The following is a 16995-nucleotide window of genomic DNA, read 5'->3' as shown; positions in this document are numbered from 1 at the left end:
GCCTGATTTTCTGCAAGCTCCCTGAGGCTGGGGAACAATGGGGCTACAGGGGCCCTGGGCAGCCAGGAGTTCCACAGAGGGCATGGGATCCTGGCCCAGGATATGTGAATGCCAAAGACAGGTGCAGGATTTTGGGTGCCAGGGTTGCTGTTTCCTGCAGCTTGGTACCATCCTGGATTTGGGGTAGTGGGTGCAGGAGGTACAACCTGGCACAGCCCATTCCTGTGGGTGCTGAGCTCAGCTGGTGCAGCTCTCAAGGGTTTGATGGGGGGCAGAGGGGGCTGGGCAGGTCTCTGGGCATTTTGGGGCCAGCAGGAGGGATCTGATCTCTGTCCCCTCTGCCACAGGTCACTGCTGGGTGTTTGAAGAACTGTGCTGCTCAACGGAGACGCGCTTCCACGTCAGCAGTGACACCTCATCCAGCTTCAGGGAAAACATCCTCATCCTCATCAGAAAACAGCTCATCCTCACCAGAGCCCCCCTCAGCATGGCCAGGCAGCCCAAACATTCCCTGGACCCTCCCTGTGCTGGCTTGGGCTCTCCATTGGGACAAATCATCAAGGATCATTTTGTCCCCCTCTGAACAGCCCGGACGCTGCAGCCCCTTGGAAAGGCATCAGGGAGGTGACACACGGGACCCAGCAGAGGTGACACACAGGACCCCAGAGAGGTGACACACAGGACCTAGAAGAGGTGACACACACGGGACCCAGGAGAGGTGACACACACGGGACCCAGCAGAGGTGACACACGGGACCCAGCAGAGGTGACACACACGGCACCCCAGAGAGGTGGCAGCAGGAGCTGGCAGTGACAAGCAGCAAGCAGGGCACTGGTGACTGCGAGGACCCTGTTGGTGCCCAGGAAATCCCTGCACCCTGCTGGAGTGATGCCAGCTGCTGCTTAGCCCACAGGAGGAAGGGATGGGGAGTCCACCTCCTTGAACACCCCCCTGTCCCCTCCCATGCTGGCTCCCCTGGCCCCCGGGAGCCCGCAGTGATGTGACTGTGCTGAGCACACCCCCAGCCCCGTCGGGAGCCTCCCCCAGCCAGCCCAGCCATGATGTGCGAGGTGATGCCCACCATCAGCGAGGGGGACCCGCTGGGCCCCCCCCAGGGCTCGGAGGCGGACGCTGACTTCGAGCAGCTGATGGTGAACATGCTGGACGAGAGGGACAAGCTGCTGGACACCCTGCGGGAGACGCGCGAGACGCTCGCGGTCACCCAGAGCCGCCTGCAGGAGACGCTCCGGGAGCGGGACCAGCTCCAGAGGCAGCTGAACTCGGCACTCCCGCAGGTGAGGACCTGCCCTGGCACGAGCCTGCCCTGAGGCACACGAGGGGCATTGGATGTGGGGTTTAGCTCATGGCCCTGGGGGGTTGGCTTGGTGTGACAGCGGTGATGCTGCCGCGGGTGCTGCACCTCGTGTCAGCAGAAAATCCTGTGGGTTCTCTCAGGCCAAGCCATGACCAACTGGGACATCTCCCCTTCTCCTCTGTACCCTTGCTGGTCTTTGAGGAGGGGTAGGAATGCAATGCCCCTGTCCACATGGGAATGGATTTGGAGAAGGGGCAAAACCTCTCCAAGGACACCCCGGGGTGAGAGCAAGGCAGGTGCAGACCCTTCGCTTCCTATGGGGACAGTCAGTCTGCTGGGGGACAGCACCTGGGGAGCAGATAGCTCATTTTGGGCAGCAGATCTGGCTTTCTGCCTCCAGTCAACTTCTTGGGATGTCAGTAAGTGCTGAGCCCACCGTGGCACTTTAGATGGGGACATTAACCATTCATCAATCGCTCTCCTTCCCCACTGTGCAGAGCAGCCCCACTACTGCCCCTTCCCTCACCAGGAGGGCTCCTTTCCATCAGCCCCCTTTCCCAGTGGGGCAATGAGACTTCTGTGTCTCAATCTTGGTCCTGAGAGGGGACACTGGACGCAGAGCTGGTGCAGGGTGGGGACTGGGACATCTCAGGGAGCAGAGGACAGCGAGGCTGCCAGGGCCCATGCTCAGTGGGCAGCCCAGGGCTTGGGGAGTCAGGGCTTGCCTTGGGGCTCTGCTGGTGCTCTGCTCCTGGTACCTTCACCTGCAGGACCCTCTCCAGGTAGTCCAGAGGCCTGGTCTTGATTTCCACAAAGATATTCAGGCTAGAAGAGGGTGAGGTGGATGAATCCAGTGTCACAGGGCTGTGCAGATTGAGTCTGAGCTGCCCACCATCCCTGTGGGGTCTTTTGAAATAGCACAGTGTCCCAGGGCTCAGACTTGGGGTAACAGGGGTTTGGGGGGGCTGTTGCTTTGTTCCGCTGTGGGTATGGTGTGGGAGGAGCCCAACAGCCAAGGGAAGCAGGAGGCTTCAAATGTTTGCATCTGTTCTACCTCTGCAGTGCTGAAACCTGAGATCCTCCTTGCCTGGGTGTTGGGGTTTGGAGCACCTTGGAGAGATGGGAAATGGGTCAAAAATAGTGGCATGACCTAGGACAGAGCTTGGGCTATTGGCTGGCCAGCTCTCTGCATCCCTGCCTTGTCTGGATGGAGGAAAGCAGCTTGGGAACAGCTGCTCCATACACAGAGCTCAGCTGGTCCTGGCTCTGCCCAAGAGCAAAACACCCAACAGTGCTTCCCAGGAGCTCCTGGGGTCCCTATGGATGAGTCTACCTTCCTGAAAGAGTTGCTGAGACATACCCAGGTGTTGGGTGCATCCAGTCTCACCACCACCTCCCTGTGCCGAGGGCTCGGTCCCTCTGCTCCCGGCTCTGGAGAGAGCAAGCCGGGTCACCCTGACGCTGTGCCCGCCCCAGCGCAGCATCCCGGATTAAGGGATGCGCGGATTTAGCCTCTGCTCCCGCTCCGGGGATGGGCCCTCGGAGCCTGGGGTGTGCTTGGAGCAATCTGGGTCAGCACTCAGGGCCGCCGGCAGCGCTGTGCCCCCTGTGTGCCCGGCTGGGGCCGCCCTGGCCCCTCGGCCCCGGGATGTGACTGGGGCGGCTCCCATGGGGAATCCCCCGGAGCTCCTGCTGCCTCCCGGTCCCTGCGGGCAGGGGGCTCCGGTGCCCCCCGTGCTCTCCCCCGGACATGAGTGCTTGGCATGAACACGGGAAGCAAATCCAGAGGTGCTCACCTGCCCAATGGGATTAATGCCAGCATGTGCATGTACCAGGTAAGTGGGACCAGGACGCGCGGGTCTCTCCCCAGGGCACTGGGGAGCATCCCATAGGTCTGTCCCATCCTCTTCCTCCTTCTCTGTGAGCTCTTTTACCCAGGAGTGGTAAAAGTGTCTCAAACCCCATTGGGAATGGGATGCAAGCTGGATTTCTGGGAGAACCCCTTCTTTGAGGGCAGGATTGGGCACCGAGGCTCATCAGTAGTGTCCCCTGAGTGCAGCCAGGCTGGGGGATGCACTGCCTGCTGAGGCTGGGATGGGTGGCATCTGGGGATGTGGCACTCTGCAGCCTCTCAGGGCACAGTGGCAGCTGGATGCTGCTGTGTTCGCATGGGATCCAAAGGGACAGGCTGGGAATGTGCATCTGGTGCAGATCCAGGCATGGGGCAGGCAGGGGATGTTCCTGTCCAGGGCAAACCCCTTTGCAGGGATGCTCCAGGCATGCTCCTGCCTGTAGCTCCCATTCCCCCTTGCCTGTGCTGCATGGCTGAACCATCCCCACTCCCAATCCATGGGGGCATCCCTCAGCCCCCAAAAGGCAGAACTCCAGGGCGATTTCCTGGGGAGACTAAGCTGCCTTAATGCTTCTTACATGATTTATTTATTCATGTGGCAGTGCTGAATGTGACTTAATCGGGCTGAAAGCTCCAGCTCCAGCCCCCCTGTTCTGCAGGGACTTTGTGGCCGAGGACTGAGCCCTGAGCAGGTTCTGGGTGCTCTCTCTCCCCCAAGGCCCTGGCTTTGCTCCCAGCTGCCTCCTGCCCAGCCCCCAGCTCAGTTTCTCCCGGGGGCAGGCGCCACGAGGGGATGTGACACTCAGGGCTCCCAGTGCATCCAGACGTGCTCCCAGTTCAGAGTCCTGTGTGGGATGGAGCTCCTCCCTGTCCTGCCATGGCTTGGGGGTTTGGCAGGAGTCCCTGTCCCCAGCTGTGTCAGGGGGAGAACACGCTCCAAGATTTCAGCAGGGCTGAGGGCTGTGGGCTTCCCATGGCAATGCAGACCTCCTGCAGTTCCTCCTTCCATGGAGCTCTGCTGCACCTTTGCTGCCTCTTGGGCTGCCTGTAGAGCTGAGATCTGGCCTTTTTGGGGTGAGCAGACCCCCTAAGACTGCCCAAACTCCCAGGAGGTCCCCCAGGAGCCAGGGCAGATCCTGACATCAAACAATCACATATAATTTCAAAGTATATCTCGAGTTATCTTGCAAAGACCAGCAGGTAAATGGGAACCTCAGGAGCCCCAGGTGGGGGAAAACACCCACCGGGAAAGACCCTTAAAGCATCTCCAGATTTTGGGAAGGATGGAGGGATCTGGCAGCTGTGTGGGAGCTGGTTGTGCTCCTACAAGACTAGGATGCTGAGATGTTGGATTCCTGCTTGCCTGGCTGCACAATGCTCCTCCCTGAGCAATCCCAGGTGGAAATACACATCCTGCTGAAGGGAGGACCCTGATTCTCCATGGATGCTCTTGCAGAGGCCCAGTGTTGTATCCTGGAGGTCTGGGAGGTGCCAGTGTCCAGCGCTGGGGGTGGGTGATGGTCGAAGCCCTGGGTTTACCCAGCAGGATTTAATCTGTGTAATCCCATGCTACAACTGCTGGGGTCGTGTTTATCCCCTCATCTCTGATTTGGGGCTTTCTCTTCATTCTGCTCCACTCCTGGGAGAGAAGAAGTGGGGTGGTGGGGCTGCCACACGGGCAGACAATAGATGGGACTGTCCCTCTTGTGCCGAGTCAGCAGCGCTGGTTTCCCAGCGTGGGCATCCTTCCCAGCCATCCCCTGCCGCTCCCTCAGGAGCAATCTCTCCAATTAGGGGCTTTAAAATGCCATTAATCCTACAGCTGGAGCTGGTTTGTCCCCAGGCTTGGGTGCCTTGGAGCAGCAGCAGTGCTCCTGCCACAAACAAGGAATTTTGCTGCCTGTGGTGTGATCCTGCTGCACTCCTGTCTGTGCTGCAGACGGCACTGGGAGAGACACGAGAGGGCCCTGGGCTGAGGACTTTGGCATTCCAGCTTTTCCATGCTACAGGCCTTGGAGCCTTCTCCCCCCAAGCTTCCTAAACCTCTCTGTGCTTTTCCAGCGATCTCCATGCTGCTGGTTCCCGGCCTGCCTCCAGCTCCTTTCTGTGCCTTCCCCCCTGATGCAGCCAAGGAGGAAAACCCCAAACCCCCAACATGGCAGGTGCTGACTAAAGATCCGAGTCCCAGTCCACAGCAACCCACTTCAACACCTTGTGTGGTGCTCCAGGTCTCCCTCCCTGCTCTGAAAACAGCATCTCTATATCCTGCTCCTTCCCTCCATCCTGCTCCATCCCTCCATTCTGCTCCATCCCTCCATTCTGCTCCTTCCCTCCATCCTGCTCCTTCCCTCCATCCTTCTCCCTCTCACCCCAGGACTTGGGGCCAAGCCCAGTCAGTCACTTGGTGGAGGTTTGGTTTTAATCCAAATTGGCCCCTTCCTGAACTGCTGGGCTTGCAGGGCTCCTGGGAACTCCCAGGCTGTGTTTGTCCACCCTTGGACTGGAGATCAGGCACCTCTCCTTCACTTTCTAATCTGTTTATAGGCATCCCTGCTTAGTCCCAGAGCCAATCAGAGCTGTGCAGGCACCTCTGCCTTGCTTGGGGGACTCCTGGCCATGGCCAGGGCAGAGGAAAATCATCTGGATCCTCTTTATCTCCAGTTTGCTGGGATGGAGGGCCATGGCACACCTGTGGATGGGGGTGGAGCCTGCACTCAGTGTGACACTGCAGCCGTGCGCTGGGACAGCCTGTCATGGTCCCCAGCTTGCCTGGTGCCCACCAGTGACCCAGAGCAAGGTGGCAACATCGGCATCTGGCACAGCTGGGGCTCTGGGAGGTGGCTGTAAGCGGGAGCTGCAATGGTTTATTCCTATTTTTTATTCCCAAGGCATCATACTCAGGCCCTGTGTACTTGGCTGACCTCACTGCTGGCCTGGCTCGCCGCAGGGCTGTTGCTATTTTTGATGTAAATGTTCATTTTTGCAGCTTTCCCTGAGGGGGGACAGTGACTGAGGGCTCTTTGATTTGCCATGGGGTGCTCCAGGCCTGGCACAGGATGTGGGACACAGAGCACAGGATGCAGGCAGCATTCCTGTCGGGATGAAGGGCTGGGAGAGGAGCAGCCCTGGGGGAGGGCTGGTGGCAGCTCTGTGCTGTGCCCACCCTGGCTGTGACCCGCTGACCGCCTGTGCACTGGGCTGGCCGCAGCAGGGGCTGCCTCTCTCTCCAGAGGATTTGCTCCCTTTTAATCCCCTCTTTCAGGATGAAATCCTGATTGCAGGAGCATCTGTACAGCCTGGCCACCACAGCAAGGGAATGTAGGGAGAGGAGACCAGGTGCTGGTGATCTCTGTCCCCAGCACTGGCCAACCCTGGGTGCTGGTGATCTCTGTCCCCAGCACTGGCCATCCCTGGGTGCTGGTGATCTCTGTCCCCAGCACTGGCCATCCCTCATCTTGCTGCCTCCAATGCCTTGTCCTACCCATCCCGCACTGCCCTGCTCTGTTCACTCCTGTGGGAAAGAGCATCCATGTCCACAGCCAGTGTCCCCTTCCAGCCAGACTTTGGATCCGCAGGGTGCTGGCCTGGTGCTGGAAAAGCACAGAGCTGATGCATCCCCCACGTTTTCAGCTCGGGCTGCTGGAAGCCATTCCCGGGGCCATCCCAGTGCCAGGATGCTTTTCCCAAGCTCCTGGAGCCCTGCCGCCTGTCTCTCGGCGTGCTGAGGGACTGGGGGAGTGACAGATCCCTGAACCTGTGGCGATGCGCAGGCACCTCTCTGGCACATCTCCCTGCTGCTTTCTGCTCGCCGGCATTCCCAGCCTGGCTCTAATCCGCAGGGATGCTCGGGAGCTGCTGGCAGCGCTTGCATAACGCACGGAACGCGCACGTGTGCCTGCAGCCGGGCCTGATTCCCTGAGCCCGCCGGGATCGGGGTCGGGATCAGGATCGGGTTTGGGGTTGGGATCAGGATCGGGATCGGGGTTGGGATCGCATGGAGATTGGAATCGCACCGGCATCGGCATCAGGATCGCACTGGGATCGGGATCGGGATCGCACTGGGATCACACTGGGATCGGGATCACACTGGGGTCCCAGCGCCAGGCAGGGCACAGCTCCGGGAAGGGCTGGGCTGGCACAGCAGGATCCCACTGGAGCTGGGTCTACCGAGGGTTTCCTGTGCTCTGGAGGCTCTGGGATGGTCCCAGAGCAAGGATGGGATGGGGCATGGCAGAGGTTAGTGACGAGGTTTGGGGTGTTGTGACAGATTTGGGGGAGAACTGGTGGGGAGAAGGGTGATCCCAGGGCTGGAGGGATCCCTGGGGAAGGGATGGGGCCAGGGGTGATCCCAGATTGGAGCAGTCCCTAAGAAGGGATGGGAAGAGAGAAAACTGCAGGGATGGAGTGGTCCCTGGGGAATGGATGGGGCAGGAAGGGGTCTGGGAAGGATCTGGGGACCTCAGGCCCTGGGGCAATGCCAGAGCAGGGATGTGGAGCAGGCATGTGGAGCAGGGTTGTGGGGTGGCAGCTGCCTGAGGCAGGTGACAGGCAGGAAAGCAGCTGTTTCTAGGATCAGTGATTCTTTCTCTTTCCCCTCACTGCAACCTGCTCAGGTCCTGTGCCACTGTGGGGGTCTCAACTGCACCAGTGGCACCAACATCCCCACCAATCCCAGGCTACAAACCCCAGCAGTGGGACAGGTTTGGGGAGGGGAGGGAGAGGGAAAACCTGGCTGGGGCAAGCAGATGTAAAAGCTCTGGATTTCTCAGAGCTTCAGCTGTCACAGGAGGTTTCACTTGGAGCTGAGCAGAGCATTTGGTTCAGCCTAAGCCTCAATGCTTTGCTTCGGTTTGAACGGGTTTTATTTGGTAAACCTGAAAATTAAAGTGAAAAAGAATTTCATGCTGTAAAGCAGCTCTCAACCCCCTCTTGAAATTTGGTTTGTTAATGCTCCATCAAATCCTTCTTGGCTTCTTCTGAAATCCTTTGCCTTTTAAAATTCTTTCCAACACTGAACATGGTGTGAATTCATGGCACGTTCCTGCATTTGCATTTCTCACCCTAAGAAATCCCAGCTGCAAAACCTCACTTAGGCCTGGCACCATTGAAGAGACACTGGGAGTAATGGGAGGTGCTCCTGGGCTCACCCAGGTGCCTGGGTTTCATTTTTTATGGGAAAGGGAGCCCTCCTGCATCGAAGGGACTTCAAAGTGAATTTCCCTTCCCCTCCAACACAGCCACAAGTGTGATTGTGGCTTTCATCCTGTCTCGAGGGATGTGCTGGGTGTGCAGCATTCCTTTGGCATTGCTCTGGGCTTGGCTCTTCCTTGCTGGCTGTCACATCCCTGGAGGAAGCAGTGGCAGCAGCGAGAACTGGTGGCACCTGGCTGTCTCCTGCTGTGCCCCATCCCTCTCAGCTGGGACTCGGGACCTGGGGGTGCCCCATATGCAGCCCACTGGGGCTCCACGTGCTAGACTGAGGCAGCAACCTCTTTTTTGCAAGGAAGTTTTGGATGATTCCAGGTCCTGAGGCCATGGCAGAGGCTGGCTGAGGGCCAGGGGACTCATCCTGACCAACTGTGGCTTTGTGGTGAGTTTTAGCCTGGTGGGATGCTCCGAGGTGGGATCTGCATCCAGGGGACTGTGGGAATGGGAATGTGCTGGTGGTCTTGACTGGGATGCTTTCAATGCCATCAACCACCTCTGCAGCTGTAGAACAGTTTCTTGTGCCATTAGACATCAAACCAAGTGGGATAAATCTTGAGCTGCTGTGTTCTCCTTGTCCAGAGCATGAGGGAAGCCAGGAATAAATCCCCTCCTGGCCTGGCTGTGCCTCTCCACTGGTTTCTCCACATTCCCTCAGTGCTACCCTGGTTGGGTTTGGATGGGAAATGCTGTGCTGGAGGTCCAGCAGGGCTGACTCCACCATGCTCTGTCCCTGCTCTCCGCAGGAGTTTGCGACGCTGACGCGGGAGCTCAGCGCCTGCCGGGAGCAGCTCCTGGAGAGGGAGGAGGAGATCTCAGAGCTGAAAGCCGAGCGCAACAACACCCGGGTAAGCCTGGAGACCCTGCTGGGAGGCCCTCAGCCCTGGGACTGTGGGAGCCCAGGGGCTGCTGGGCCCATCCTGGCAGTGACAGCCCCTCTGTCGTCCCCCTGCAGCTCCTGCTGGAGCACCTGGAGTGCCTGGTGTCACGGCATGAGCGCTCCCTCAGGATGACCGTGGTCAAGCGGCAGGCCCAGTCACCTTCTGGGGTGTCCAGTGAGGTCGAGGTGCTCAAGGCACTCAAGTCACTCTTTGAGCATCACAAGGCACTGGATGAAAAGGTGGGAAAGCTGCTGGGACCTCTCCTGCTCAGAGTTCCTTCTCCCACCCCTCCATTCCCTCTCTGCCACTTTGTGTTGTTAAGGTTTGGCTATCCCAAAGCTGCAGTGAGGAGCTGCTAGGGCTGCCCAGCATATCCTCTGGGTTTGAGGCTGTTGGGGACAGGGAACCCTCCCAGGTCACTCTTGGGGTGGTGGCATTTGACACCCTGGGTCAGTCTTCGTTGGTTCTCCTCATTCATTCACCTCAAGCATCTCCTTCCTCTGCTAGGAGACCTCTCCAGGCTGTTCTGGCCATAGATCTCCAAGAATTGACCCAGCCGGTTTTCTCCAACACAGTTTAACCCCCTGTGATGGCCTGGATGATCCTGAACCTGTGAATCCACCTGAGCCTGGCTGTCAGCCTAACAAACAAGCCTGGGAGCATGCCTAAATCCTGGATACCCTCATCCTGGATAAATAACAGACTTTCCCATTGTTTCACTCACCTGCAGGTGAGGGAACGCCTGCGAGCAGCCTTGGAGCGCGTGGCCACCTTGGAGGAGCAGCTTGTGGATGCCCATCGGCAGGTAAGGGGTACCTGGGCACCTGCTGGGCTGGGAATGCTCCCCATTACCTTGGGCAGTTCATGTGGCATTTGCATTTGGTCAGGTTCTTTGTAAGGCTTTTGTTCTAAAATTGCTGTTTACTTGAAGGTTTGTCTGTATTTAAGGAAACCCTGTAAAGATTCTGAGAACTATTTGTCTCACAGGTGACATTTCCCTGTTGTTTGCTGTTTGGAATTCATGTCACTGACAAAAACAGTCTGAATCTGAATCATTCCAGGGGGCTGAGGGTGATGTGGGATTTGCCCTGATTTGGCAGAGACCCAAACCACGCTGTTACAAGCACCTCATCTTGCATCCCCCATCTTCTTCCCTGCTGGAGTCTGGGGTTGTCTTGTTCACTGTCCCCAACCTCCAGCCGTGGTCATCTCAGAATCCCAGACTCATTTGGGTGGGAGGGAACCTTAAAGCTCATCTCATTCCGCCCCCTGCCATGGGCAGGTATGCCTTCCATTATCCCAGGTTACCCCAAGCTCTGTCCAACCTGGCCTTGGACACTTCCAGGGATAAAGTGTTCTTGAAGAGACATGAACTCTGTTTTCCTTCCTGGAATTTGTGCCCAGCCACTAGTCCCAAAAGGAAGGAGCCATTCTACAGCCTCTGCTGGCCAAATTTTGCTTCTCTTTCCAGCTCCCAGGATAAGTCTCATGGTATTTCCCAGGCTCCTCTCCTTTCAGGGACCATTCCCCACCCTCCTCTATCAGAGCAGGACACAGGGCCAGTGTTTACCCCCTTTCTCCTGCTGCACTGGGTTCAGAATCTGTCTGGCTGTAAACCAGTGAAATGAGCTGGGAGGGAGCCCTGGGCTCACCAGGAAAACCTCCCTCAGTACTGAGCCTTCCCAGCACTTCTGACTTCCTCTCTCTTAGAATCATGGAATCATTAAAGCTGGAAAAGTCTCCAACCTTTGACCTTCCTCTTAGAATCATGGAATCATTAAAGCTGGAAAAGTCTCCAACCTTTGACCAAACACCCCCATGCCCACTGAACAATATTGTGAAGTTTCACATCCACTTGTTTTTTGAACACTTCCAGTGATGGTGACTCCATCACTGCCCTGGGTAGTTGTGCCAGGGACTGACCACCCTTTCAGGGAAAGGCTTTTTCCTGATGTCCAACCTGACCCTCCCCTGGCATAGCTTGAGGCCATTTCTTCATGTCCTGTCCCTTTGTTCCCTGGGAGCAGAGCCTGACTGCCCCCCACCCTGGCTGCCCCCTCTGTCAGGGAGTTGTGCAGAGCCAGGAGGACCCCCTGAGCCTCCTTTTCTCCAGGCTGAGCCCCTCCAGCTCTCTCAACCACTCTTGGTGCTCCAGTCCCTTCCCCAGTTCTATTCCCTTCCCTAAACATGCTCCAGCCCCTCAATGTCCTTCCTGAACTGGGAGGCCCATAGCTGCCCCAGGATTCCAGCTGTGACCGTGCCAACTCAGGGCTGTTCCTCACCCGCTCCCTCTGGTCCCCCCAGCCACGAGCAGGACTCTGGCAGGGAGCTGGTGCAGCCCTGGCTGCAGCAGGACTGGCCTCAGCTCCTGCTGTCCCCAGTGCTGAGTCCCTGTTCCCATGCAGGTGGCAGCTCTGCAGCAAGGCTCTGCCCGGGAGCCTGCGGCGGGCGAGCGCGAGGAGAGGGAGCCCAAGGAACCAGCAGCCAAACTTCCATGGAAGGTGAGAGCCCAGCAAAGCCCTGCTCTGACCCTGCTCAGTGAGGCTGTCATTTCTCCCATCTCCTTGGTGCTGGCTCCAGGTTGCTGAAAACCGTTTTCCCTCTCCTCTGGGTCCAGTCCCATGGGAAATGCCCTTCCTGGTGGATACAGGCCATTTCTGAGTGGGGTGCACTGAATTTGTGCTTGGGTGCTCCCGGGGGTTCTACTTCCCAGAGGTCACAGAATGGTTTGTATGGGAAGAGACCTTAAAGGCCATCTTGTTCCAACCCCCACCATGGGCAGGGACATCTTCCACCAGATGCTCTGGTAAGCCCTCAGCCACCCCTATTCCATCATTCCTGTAAGCAGCCCCATCCCTGGCTTGTGGAGGCTGTTGATGGAGGTCCCAGAGCCCCCTGTTTCTACTTCCACCCCTTCACTGAGTCCCTGCAGGGCCACATTCCCACTTTGAGTAGCTGCAGGCAATGCCACAGCCTGGGAGCTTTGGAGCATCCCAATATCCTCCTCCCTCTGGTGCCTTGCAGCGTCTCTCCAATGGCTCCGTCCACCCGGACGACGAGGCCGGGCGGGTGGTGGAGCTGCAGGAGCTCCTGGAGAAGCAGAATTTTGAAGTAGTCCAGGCCAAGGAACGAATCTCTGCCTTGGCTGCCAGCGTGGCCGAGCTGGAGGAGGATCTGGGCACTGCCAGGAAGGATCTGATCAAATCTGAGGAGATGAGCAGCAAGTACCAGAGAGACCTCCGAGAGGTGAGTCCCTGTCCCCTTGCACTGCCCAGCCTAGGGCAGAGACCTCACAGCTGCTTCCACTGGGCTGGGAGGGGATTGGAACTCCTGTTGTGTGCAGGGTGTTCTCCAAAAGAGGCCACTGCCTTTGGGAAATTGTCCCCAAGTCCATCAGCAGGATTTCCCTGAGGTTACAGACAGGTTCTCAGGTGTGCAGCACACCTGGTGCAGTGACCTGTGTCCTCTCTAGAGGGTTTTCCTGTGATTGTTTGACTCTCCCTTTATCACTGTCCCATTCTGCTGTCCCTCATCCCCGTGTCAAGGGGACTCAGGGTGTCCCAGGCTTGAAGGACCTAGATGGCCTTGCGCTGTCACAGAGCAGGATGTGACAGCCCCATCACTTCCCCAGGCCCTGGCACAGAAGGAGGACATGGAGGAGAGGATCACCACGCTGGAGAAACGGTACCTGGCAGCCCAGCGAGAGGCCACCTCCATCCATGACCTCAACGACAAATTGGAGAATGAGTTGGCCAATAAGGAGTCCCTGCACCGCCAGGTACTGACCCTGGGCCCTGAGTGTCCCCTTGCCTGGGGGCTGGGGCAGGAGGGGTGCTGGGGGTTGGCCATGCCGGGGTGGCAGACACCCTGCTGTCCCACAGTGCGAGGAGAAGGCGCGGCACCTGCAGGAGCTGCTGGAGCTGGCCGAGCAGAAGCTGCAGCAGACAATGAGAAAGGCAGAGACGCTGCCCGAGGTGGAAGCCGAGCTGGCCCAGCGCATTGCTGCGCTCACCAAGGCAAGTGGCAGGGCTGGGGCCGGGCTGGAGGGGCTGGACTGGAGCTGCAGGGGAAGGCAGAGACAGGAGGGAAAGGGAGGAAAGGGATCTGAGAGGGAGGGCAGGGGTCAGAGAGGGAGGGCAGGGATTGGAGAGGGAGGGCAGGGATCTGAGAGGGATGGCAGGGGTCAGAGAGGGAGGTCAGGGATTGGAGAGGGAGGGCAGGGATCTGAGAGGGAGGACAGGGGTCGGAGAGGGAGAACAGGGGTCGGAGAGGGAGGGCAGGGGTCGGAGAGGGAGGACAGGGGTCAGAGAGGGAGGGCAGCACTGGGACCGGGGGATGAGCTGGGTCTGGCCGCCCCCTGCAGCAATGGAGCCCCTGGCAGCCCAAGGCATCCCACTTTGCTTCCCAGCTGTGGCCTCTCTGTCCCCTGCTGTCCCCCCCTTGCAGGGACAAGGCACTGCCTTTAAAGGACACCTCAATTTATCCTGCACATGAGGGGTTTGCTCCCTTCCCTCAGCCCCTTTCTCCAAGGCAGGGATGGCCCTGTCAGTGTGGATGCCCTTTGGCTTGGGTGAGACCACTCTAAGATGAGGAGAAAGAGGAAGCACCAAGCTGGATTTTGGCGGGTGCAGGCCTGCAGGGAGGAATGGATGGGGCCATCCCTGCCCTTCCTGGGTTCTGGAATGGTGTTTAGGTCCTCACAGAGCACCTCCAGTTCCTGTCACTGTGCCAGCAGGGCTGGTTTGGGCTCACAGGGAGTCCTGGCAGGGATGCAGGCAGTGGGAGAGAGCCCTGCATCCCAGGAAGGACTCACATGCAGAGATGGACACCAGAATGCAGCAGGGCCCTCATGGCTTTGGGGAGCATCATCCGAGAAGGCTGCTCTGCTTTTCCCAGGCAGAAGAGAGGCACGGGAGCATCGAGGAGCACCTCAGGCAGCTGGAGACTCAGCTGGAGGAAAAGAACCAGGAGCTGGCCAGGGTAAGTCCTGATCCTTGCCTGGGTGCCTGGGCACACCTGGATTGCAGTTTGGGAGCAGCTTGGGAGAACAGCCTGGTGAATCCTTTCCCATCTGGGATCACTTAAACTTGAGCCACACAGGAGCTCATGGCACTCTCTGCTGTGATTTCCCATCTCCCAGGCATCCAAGACTTGCTGTTAATATTCCACACCCACTCCTCTCTCAGCATCACTCCCTGGGGAAAGCTGGAACCCCAAAGGGTGGAAGGAGAGGCTTCAGCAGCTCTTCCCCTGAGCCTGGATCAGCAGAATGAAAAGGGCAGGGAAGCTGAGCTGCTGTGCCCTGGGCTGCACAGTCCATTCTTCAGCTTCTGTGCTCCTCAGCTGGGGCTGGGCTGTCCATGCAGGAGGCTGTGATGCCCATTTCTCAGGTCACCCGGGTGACATTACAGATGTGGCCCCGGGGAAGCCCCCAGATGTTTTGCCTTAAGACAGATATTTGAAAATCCAGAGTTTCCATATCCAGTGGGGTCTGGAAGGTGCCCCCAGTGTGGGTATTCCTGGCAGACACACAGGAGAAGCTTTCTTGAGGGGCAGGCAGGCATGGTCTCCTTAAATCCTTTTCTCTCCTGTTCATCTCTGGCTGGGAGGTGGCACCAAGTAGCAGGGCCAGCACAGAGGGTCCAACCAGGATTTGTCCCCAGACGCTGGGCCTGGTGGGCCAGCTCTGACACTGCAGCAGGCACAGGAAGGCAGGAGGGCACTGAGCCCCTGTGGATGTGACACTGGTGTCACTGTGTCTGTCCCAGGCGCGGCAGAGGGAGAAGATGAACGAGGAGCACAACAAGCGGCTCTCGGACACCGTGGATCGGCTGCTGAGCGAGAGCAACGAGCGGCTGCAGCTGCACCTCAAGGAGAGGATGGCAGCCTTGGAGGAAAAGGTACTGCCTGGGGCAGGGCTCCTCGGGGGATTGAGGGGTCTGCAGTCCCTCTGTGCCTCATCCAGCCATGGCCCAGGGCTGGAAGTGCCTGTGCAGGGCTGGAGAAATGGTAACATGCAAGACATGGCTGTGCTGGGGCTGGTGAAGCGCAGGGAAATGCTCTGGTCACCTCACTCAGGGAGACCCCCTCCCCACCACCTCCCAACTCCCACAGCAGCAGGATTTGTCCTGCTCCTTTCCCTCACCTCCCTGTCTCTGCTAGTGCAGCCCTGATGCCACCTGTGCCCAGCTGTCAGAGCAAATCCCAACTGCATTTTGCAGGAAAAATTGCAGTGTTCATCCTGTCCCAGTGCCCATCCCTCCACGTGCTGCCTTAAAACTTTCCTGCCCCCAGGTGCAGACTGATTTCCCTTCTCCAAGCCAGGGCAGTGTCCATGAACATCTCCCACCTGACTGCCGGGGAACTGGGTTTCCTGGGAGGAGCTGGCTGGAGCTGTGGCTGCCTCAGTGTGAATGGAATTAACTGGGAGCAGCTGGCTCCAAGCAAGCATCCAGCCAGAGTGCCAGTGAGAGGTCAGGCCTTGGTGATTCAGCTCTCTCAGGGTTCCTGCCTTCAGCAAGTTGGAGCACACAGGTGATCCCCCAGCTGATGCCCCCCGGGCTGACTCTGTTCCCCCACCCCATTGCTCTGCTCCTCCTGTCCTCAACCAAATGTGGCTATGCCAGCATGTCCAGTTATTCAGCAGATTTCTCTGGATAAAGAGCAGGACCCACCCTGCAGGGATGAGTCCAAATCCCACCCGTGCAAGCAACAGGGACCAGAGTGGTGACACGTTTTGAAGGGCATTGCCTGCTCCCCAGTCTGGTGCCAGCACTTGCCCACCCTGAGAGTTCATCCAGGAATTCCATGCACAAAAATGATCCTGTTTGGCTGCCAGCACTTACCAAAAATGAGCACTGGTTCAGGCAGTTATAAACTCTCCCCGGGAGGTTTAGACAGATATTAGGAAAAAAAAAAAAATCAAGGAAATAATTATAGCACTGGAATAGACTGCCCAGGACAGTGGTGGAGTCACCATCCCTGGAAGTGTTCCAAAAACATGGATGTGACACTTGGGGTCATGGTTTAGCTATGAACACAGCAGTGCTGAGGGGAATGGTTGGGCTCAATCTTAAAGGGCTTTTCCAATCTTAACAATCCCATGATTCTGTGACTCTATAAGTACATCTCCTTTCCCCCCTGCCTACTCCCTAGCTTAGATGTAAGGAACATTTTTCCCTTTGATCTAGCTGCTTGAGGAGTGGTTCTTCTCTCAGACATATTTCCTAATCTTCAAGCCCTGTCCACCAAGTCCCTCATCACCCTCCATGGCCATGCTCAGTCCCAGAGTGGGGCAGGAGTTGAGCTGTGGCCACCCTGCTTGAGAGGCAGGAGCTTTGCAGAGGAGAGCTGTGCACAGGCAGGTGAGGAATAGCCCAGGGAGCCTTTTCCAGGTGTTCACTACACAGGAATTCTACACTGGCCATTCTGGGGAGGCCACATGGCCATTTCCTAAATGGTCTCTCTTTTTCTTTCCTGTTTTTGTTTCCTTTTATTTTATTTTTGGTTTTTCTTAAAGAATACATTGTTACAAGAACTGGAAAATACCCAAAAGCAGATAGAGGAACACCAGCATGACAAGGTAAATGTGGCTGCAGGGACCTGACCCAGTGATGGCATTGCCTCACTCCCAACCCCCAGTTAGGGGCACTTGCTTCTCCTAAAATGCCCCAGTTTGTGGGGAGCAGAGCACCCAGCAGCAGGAGGCCGCACACTCACCCACGCAGTGGCTGGATGGAAG

General features: G+C 57.8%; 1 protein-coding gene across 4 annotated transcripts in view; it reads left to right on the top strand.

The window, feature by feature from the left end:
* The first annotated feature begins 458 nt into the window (after window positions 1-458).
* The window catches only part of PPFIA4 (PTPRF interacting protein alpha 4), a 35027-nt gene continuing 18490 nt past the window's right edge, over window positions 459-16995 (top strand). The window contains exons 1-12 of one of the 4 annotated variants that reach the window (XM_071450444.1): window positions 459-647; window positions 719-1296; window positions 9120-9221; window positions 9329-9493; window positions 9985-10059; window positions 11660-11755; window positions 12279-12500; window positions 12886-13032; window positions 13136-13274; window positions 14155-14234; window positions 15023-15154; window positions 16774-16836. In XM_071450444.1, coding sequence (XP_071306545.1) covers window positions 1060-1296; window positions 9120-9221; window positions 9329-9493; window positions 9985-10059; window positions 11660-11755; window positions 12279-12500; window positions 12886-13032; window positions 13136-13274; window positions 14155-14234; window positions 15023-15154; window positions 16774-16836 — 1458 coding nt within the window. In that variant the 5' untranslated portion in view covers window positions 459-647; window positions 719-1059. Of the gene's footprint in view, window positions 1297-9119; window positions 9222-9328; window positions 9494-9984; window positions 10060-11659; window positions 11756-12278; window positions 12501-12885; window positions 13033-13135; window positions 13275-14154; window positions 14235-15022; window positions 15155-16773; window positions 16837-16995 lie in introns of all 4 variants that reach the window. The other 3 variants (XM_071450443.1, XM_071450445.1, XM_071450447.1) reach the window with 3 other exon arrangements.

The sequence above is a fragment of the Agelaius tricolor genome, unplaced genomic scaffold (genome assembly GCF_023055355.1).
Source record: "Agelaius tricolor isolate 1412-34295 unplaced genomic scaffold, bAgeTri1.0.p SCAF_30, whole genome shotgun sequence".
Taxonomy (NCBI): Eukaryota; Metazoa; Chordata; class Aves; order Passeriformes; family Icteridae; genus Agelaius; species Agelaius tricolor.
This window is presented reverse-complemented; position numbering and strand designations above follow the sequence as displayed.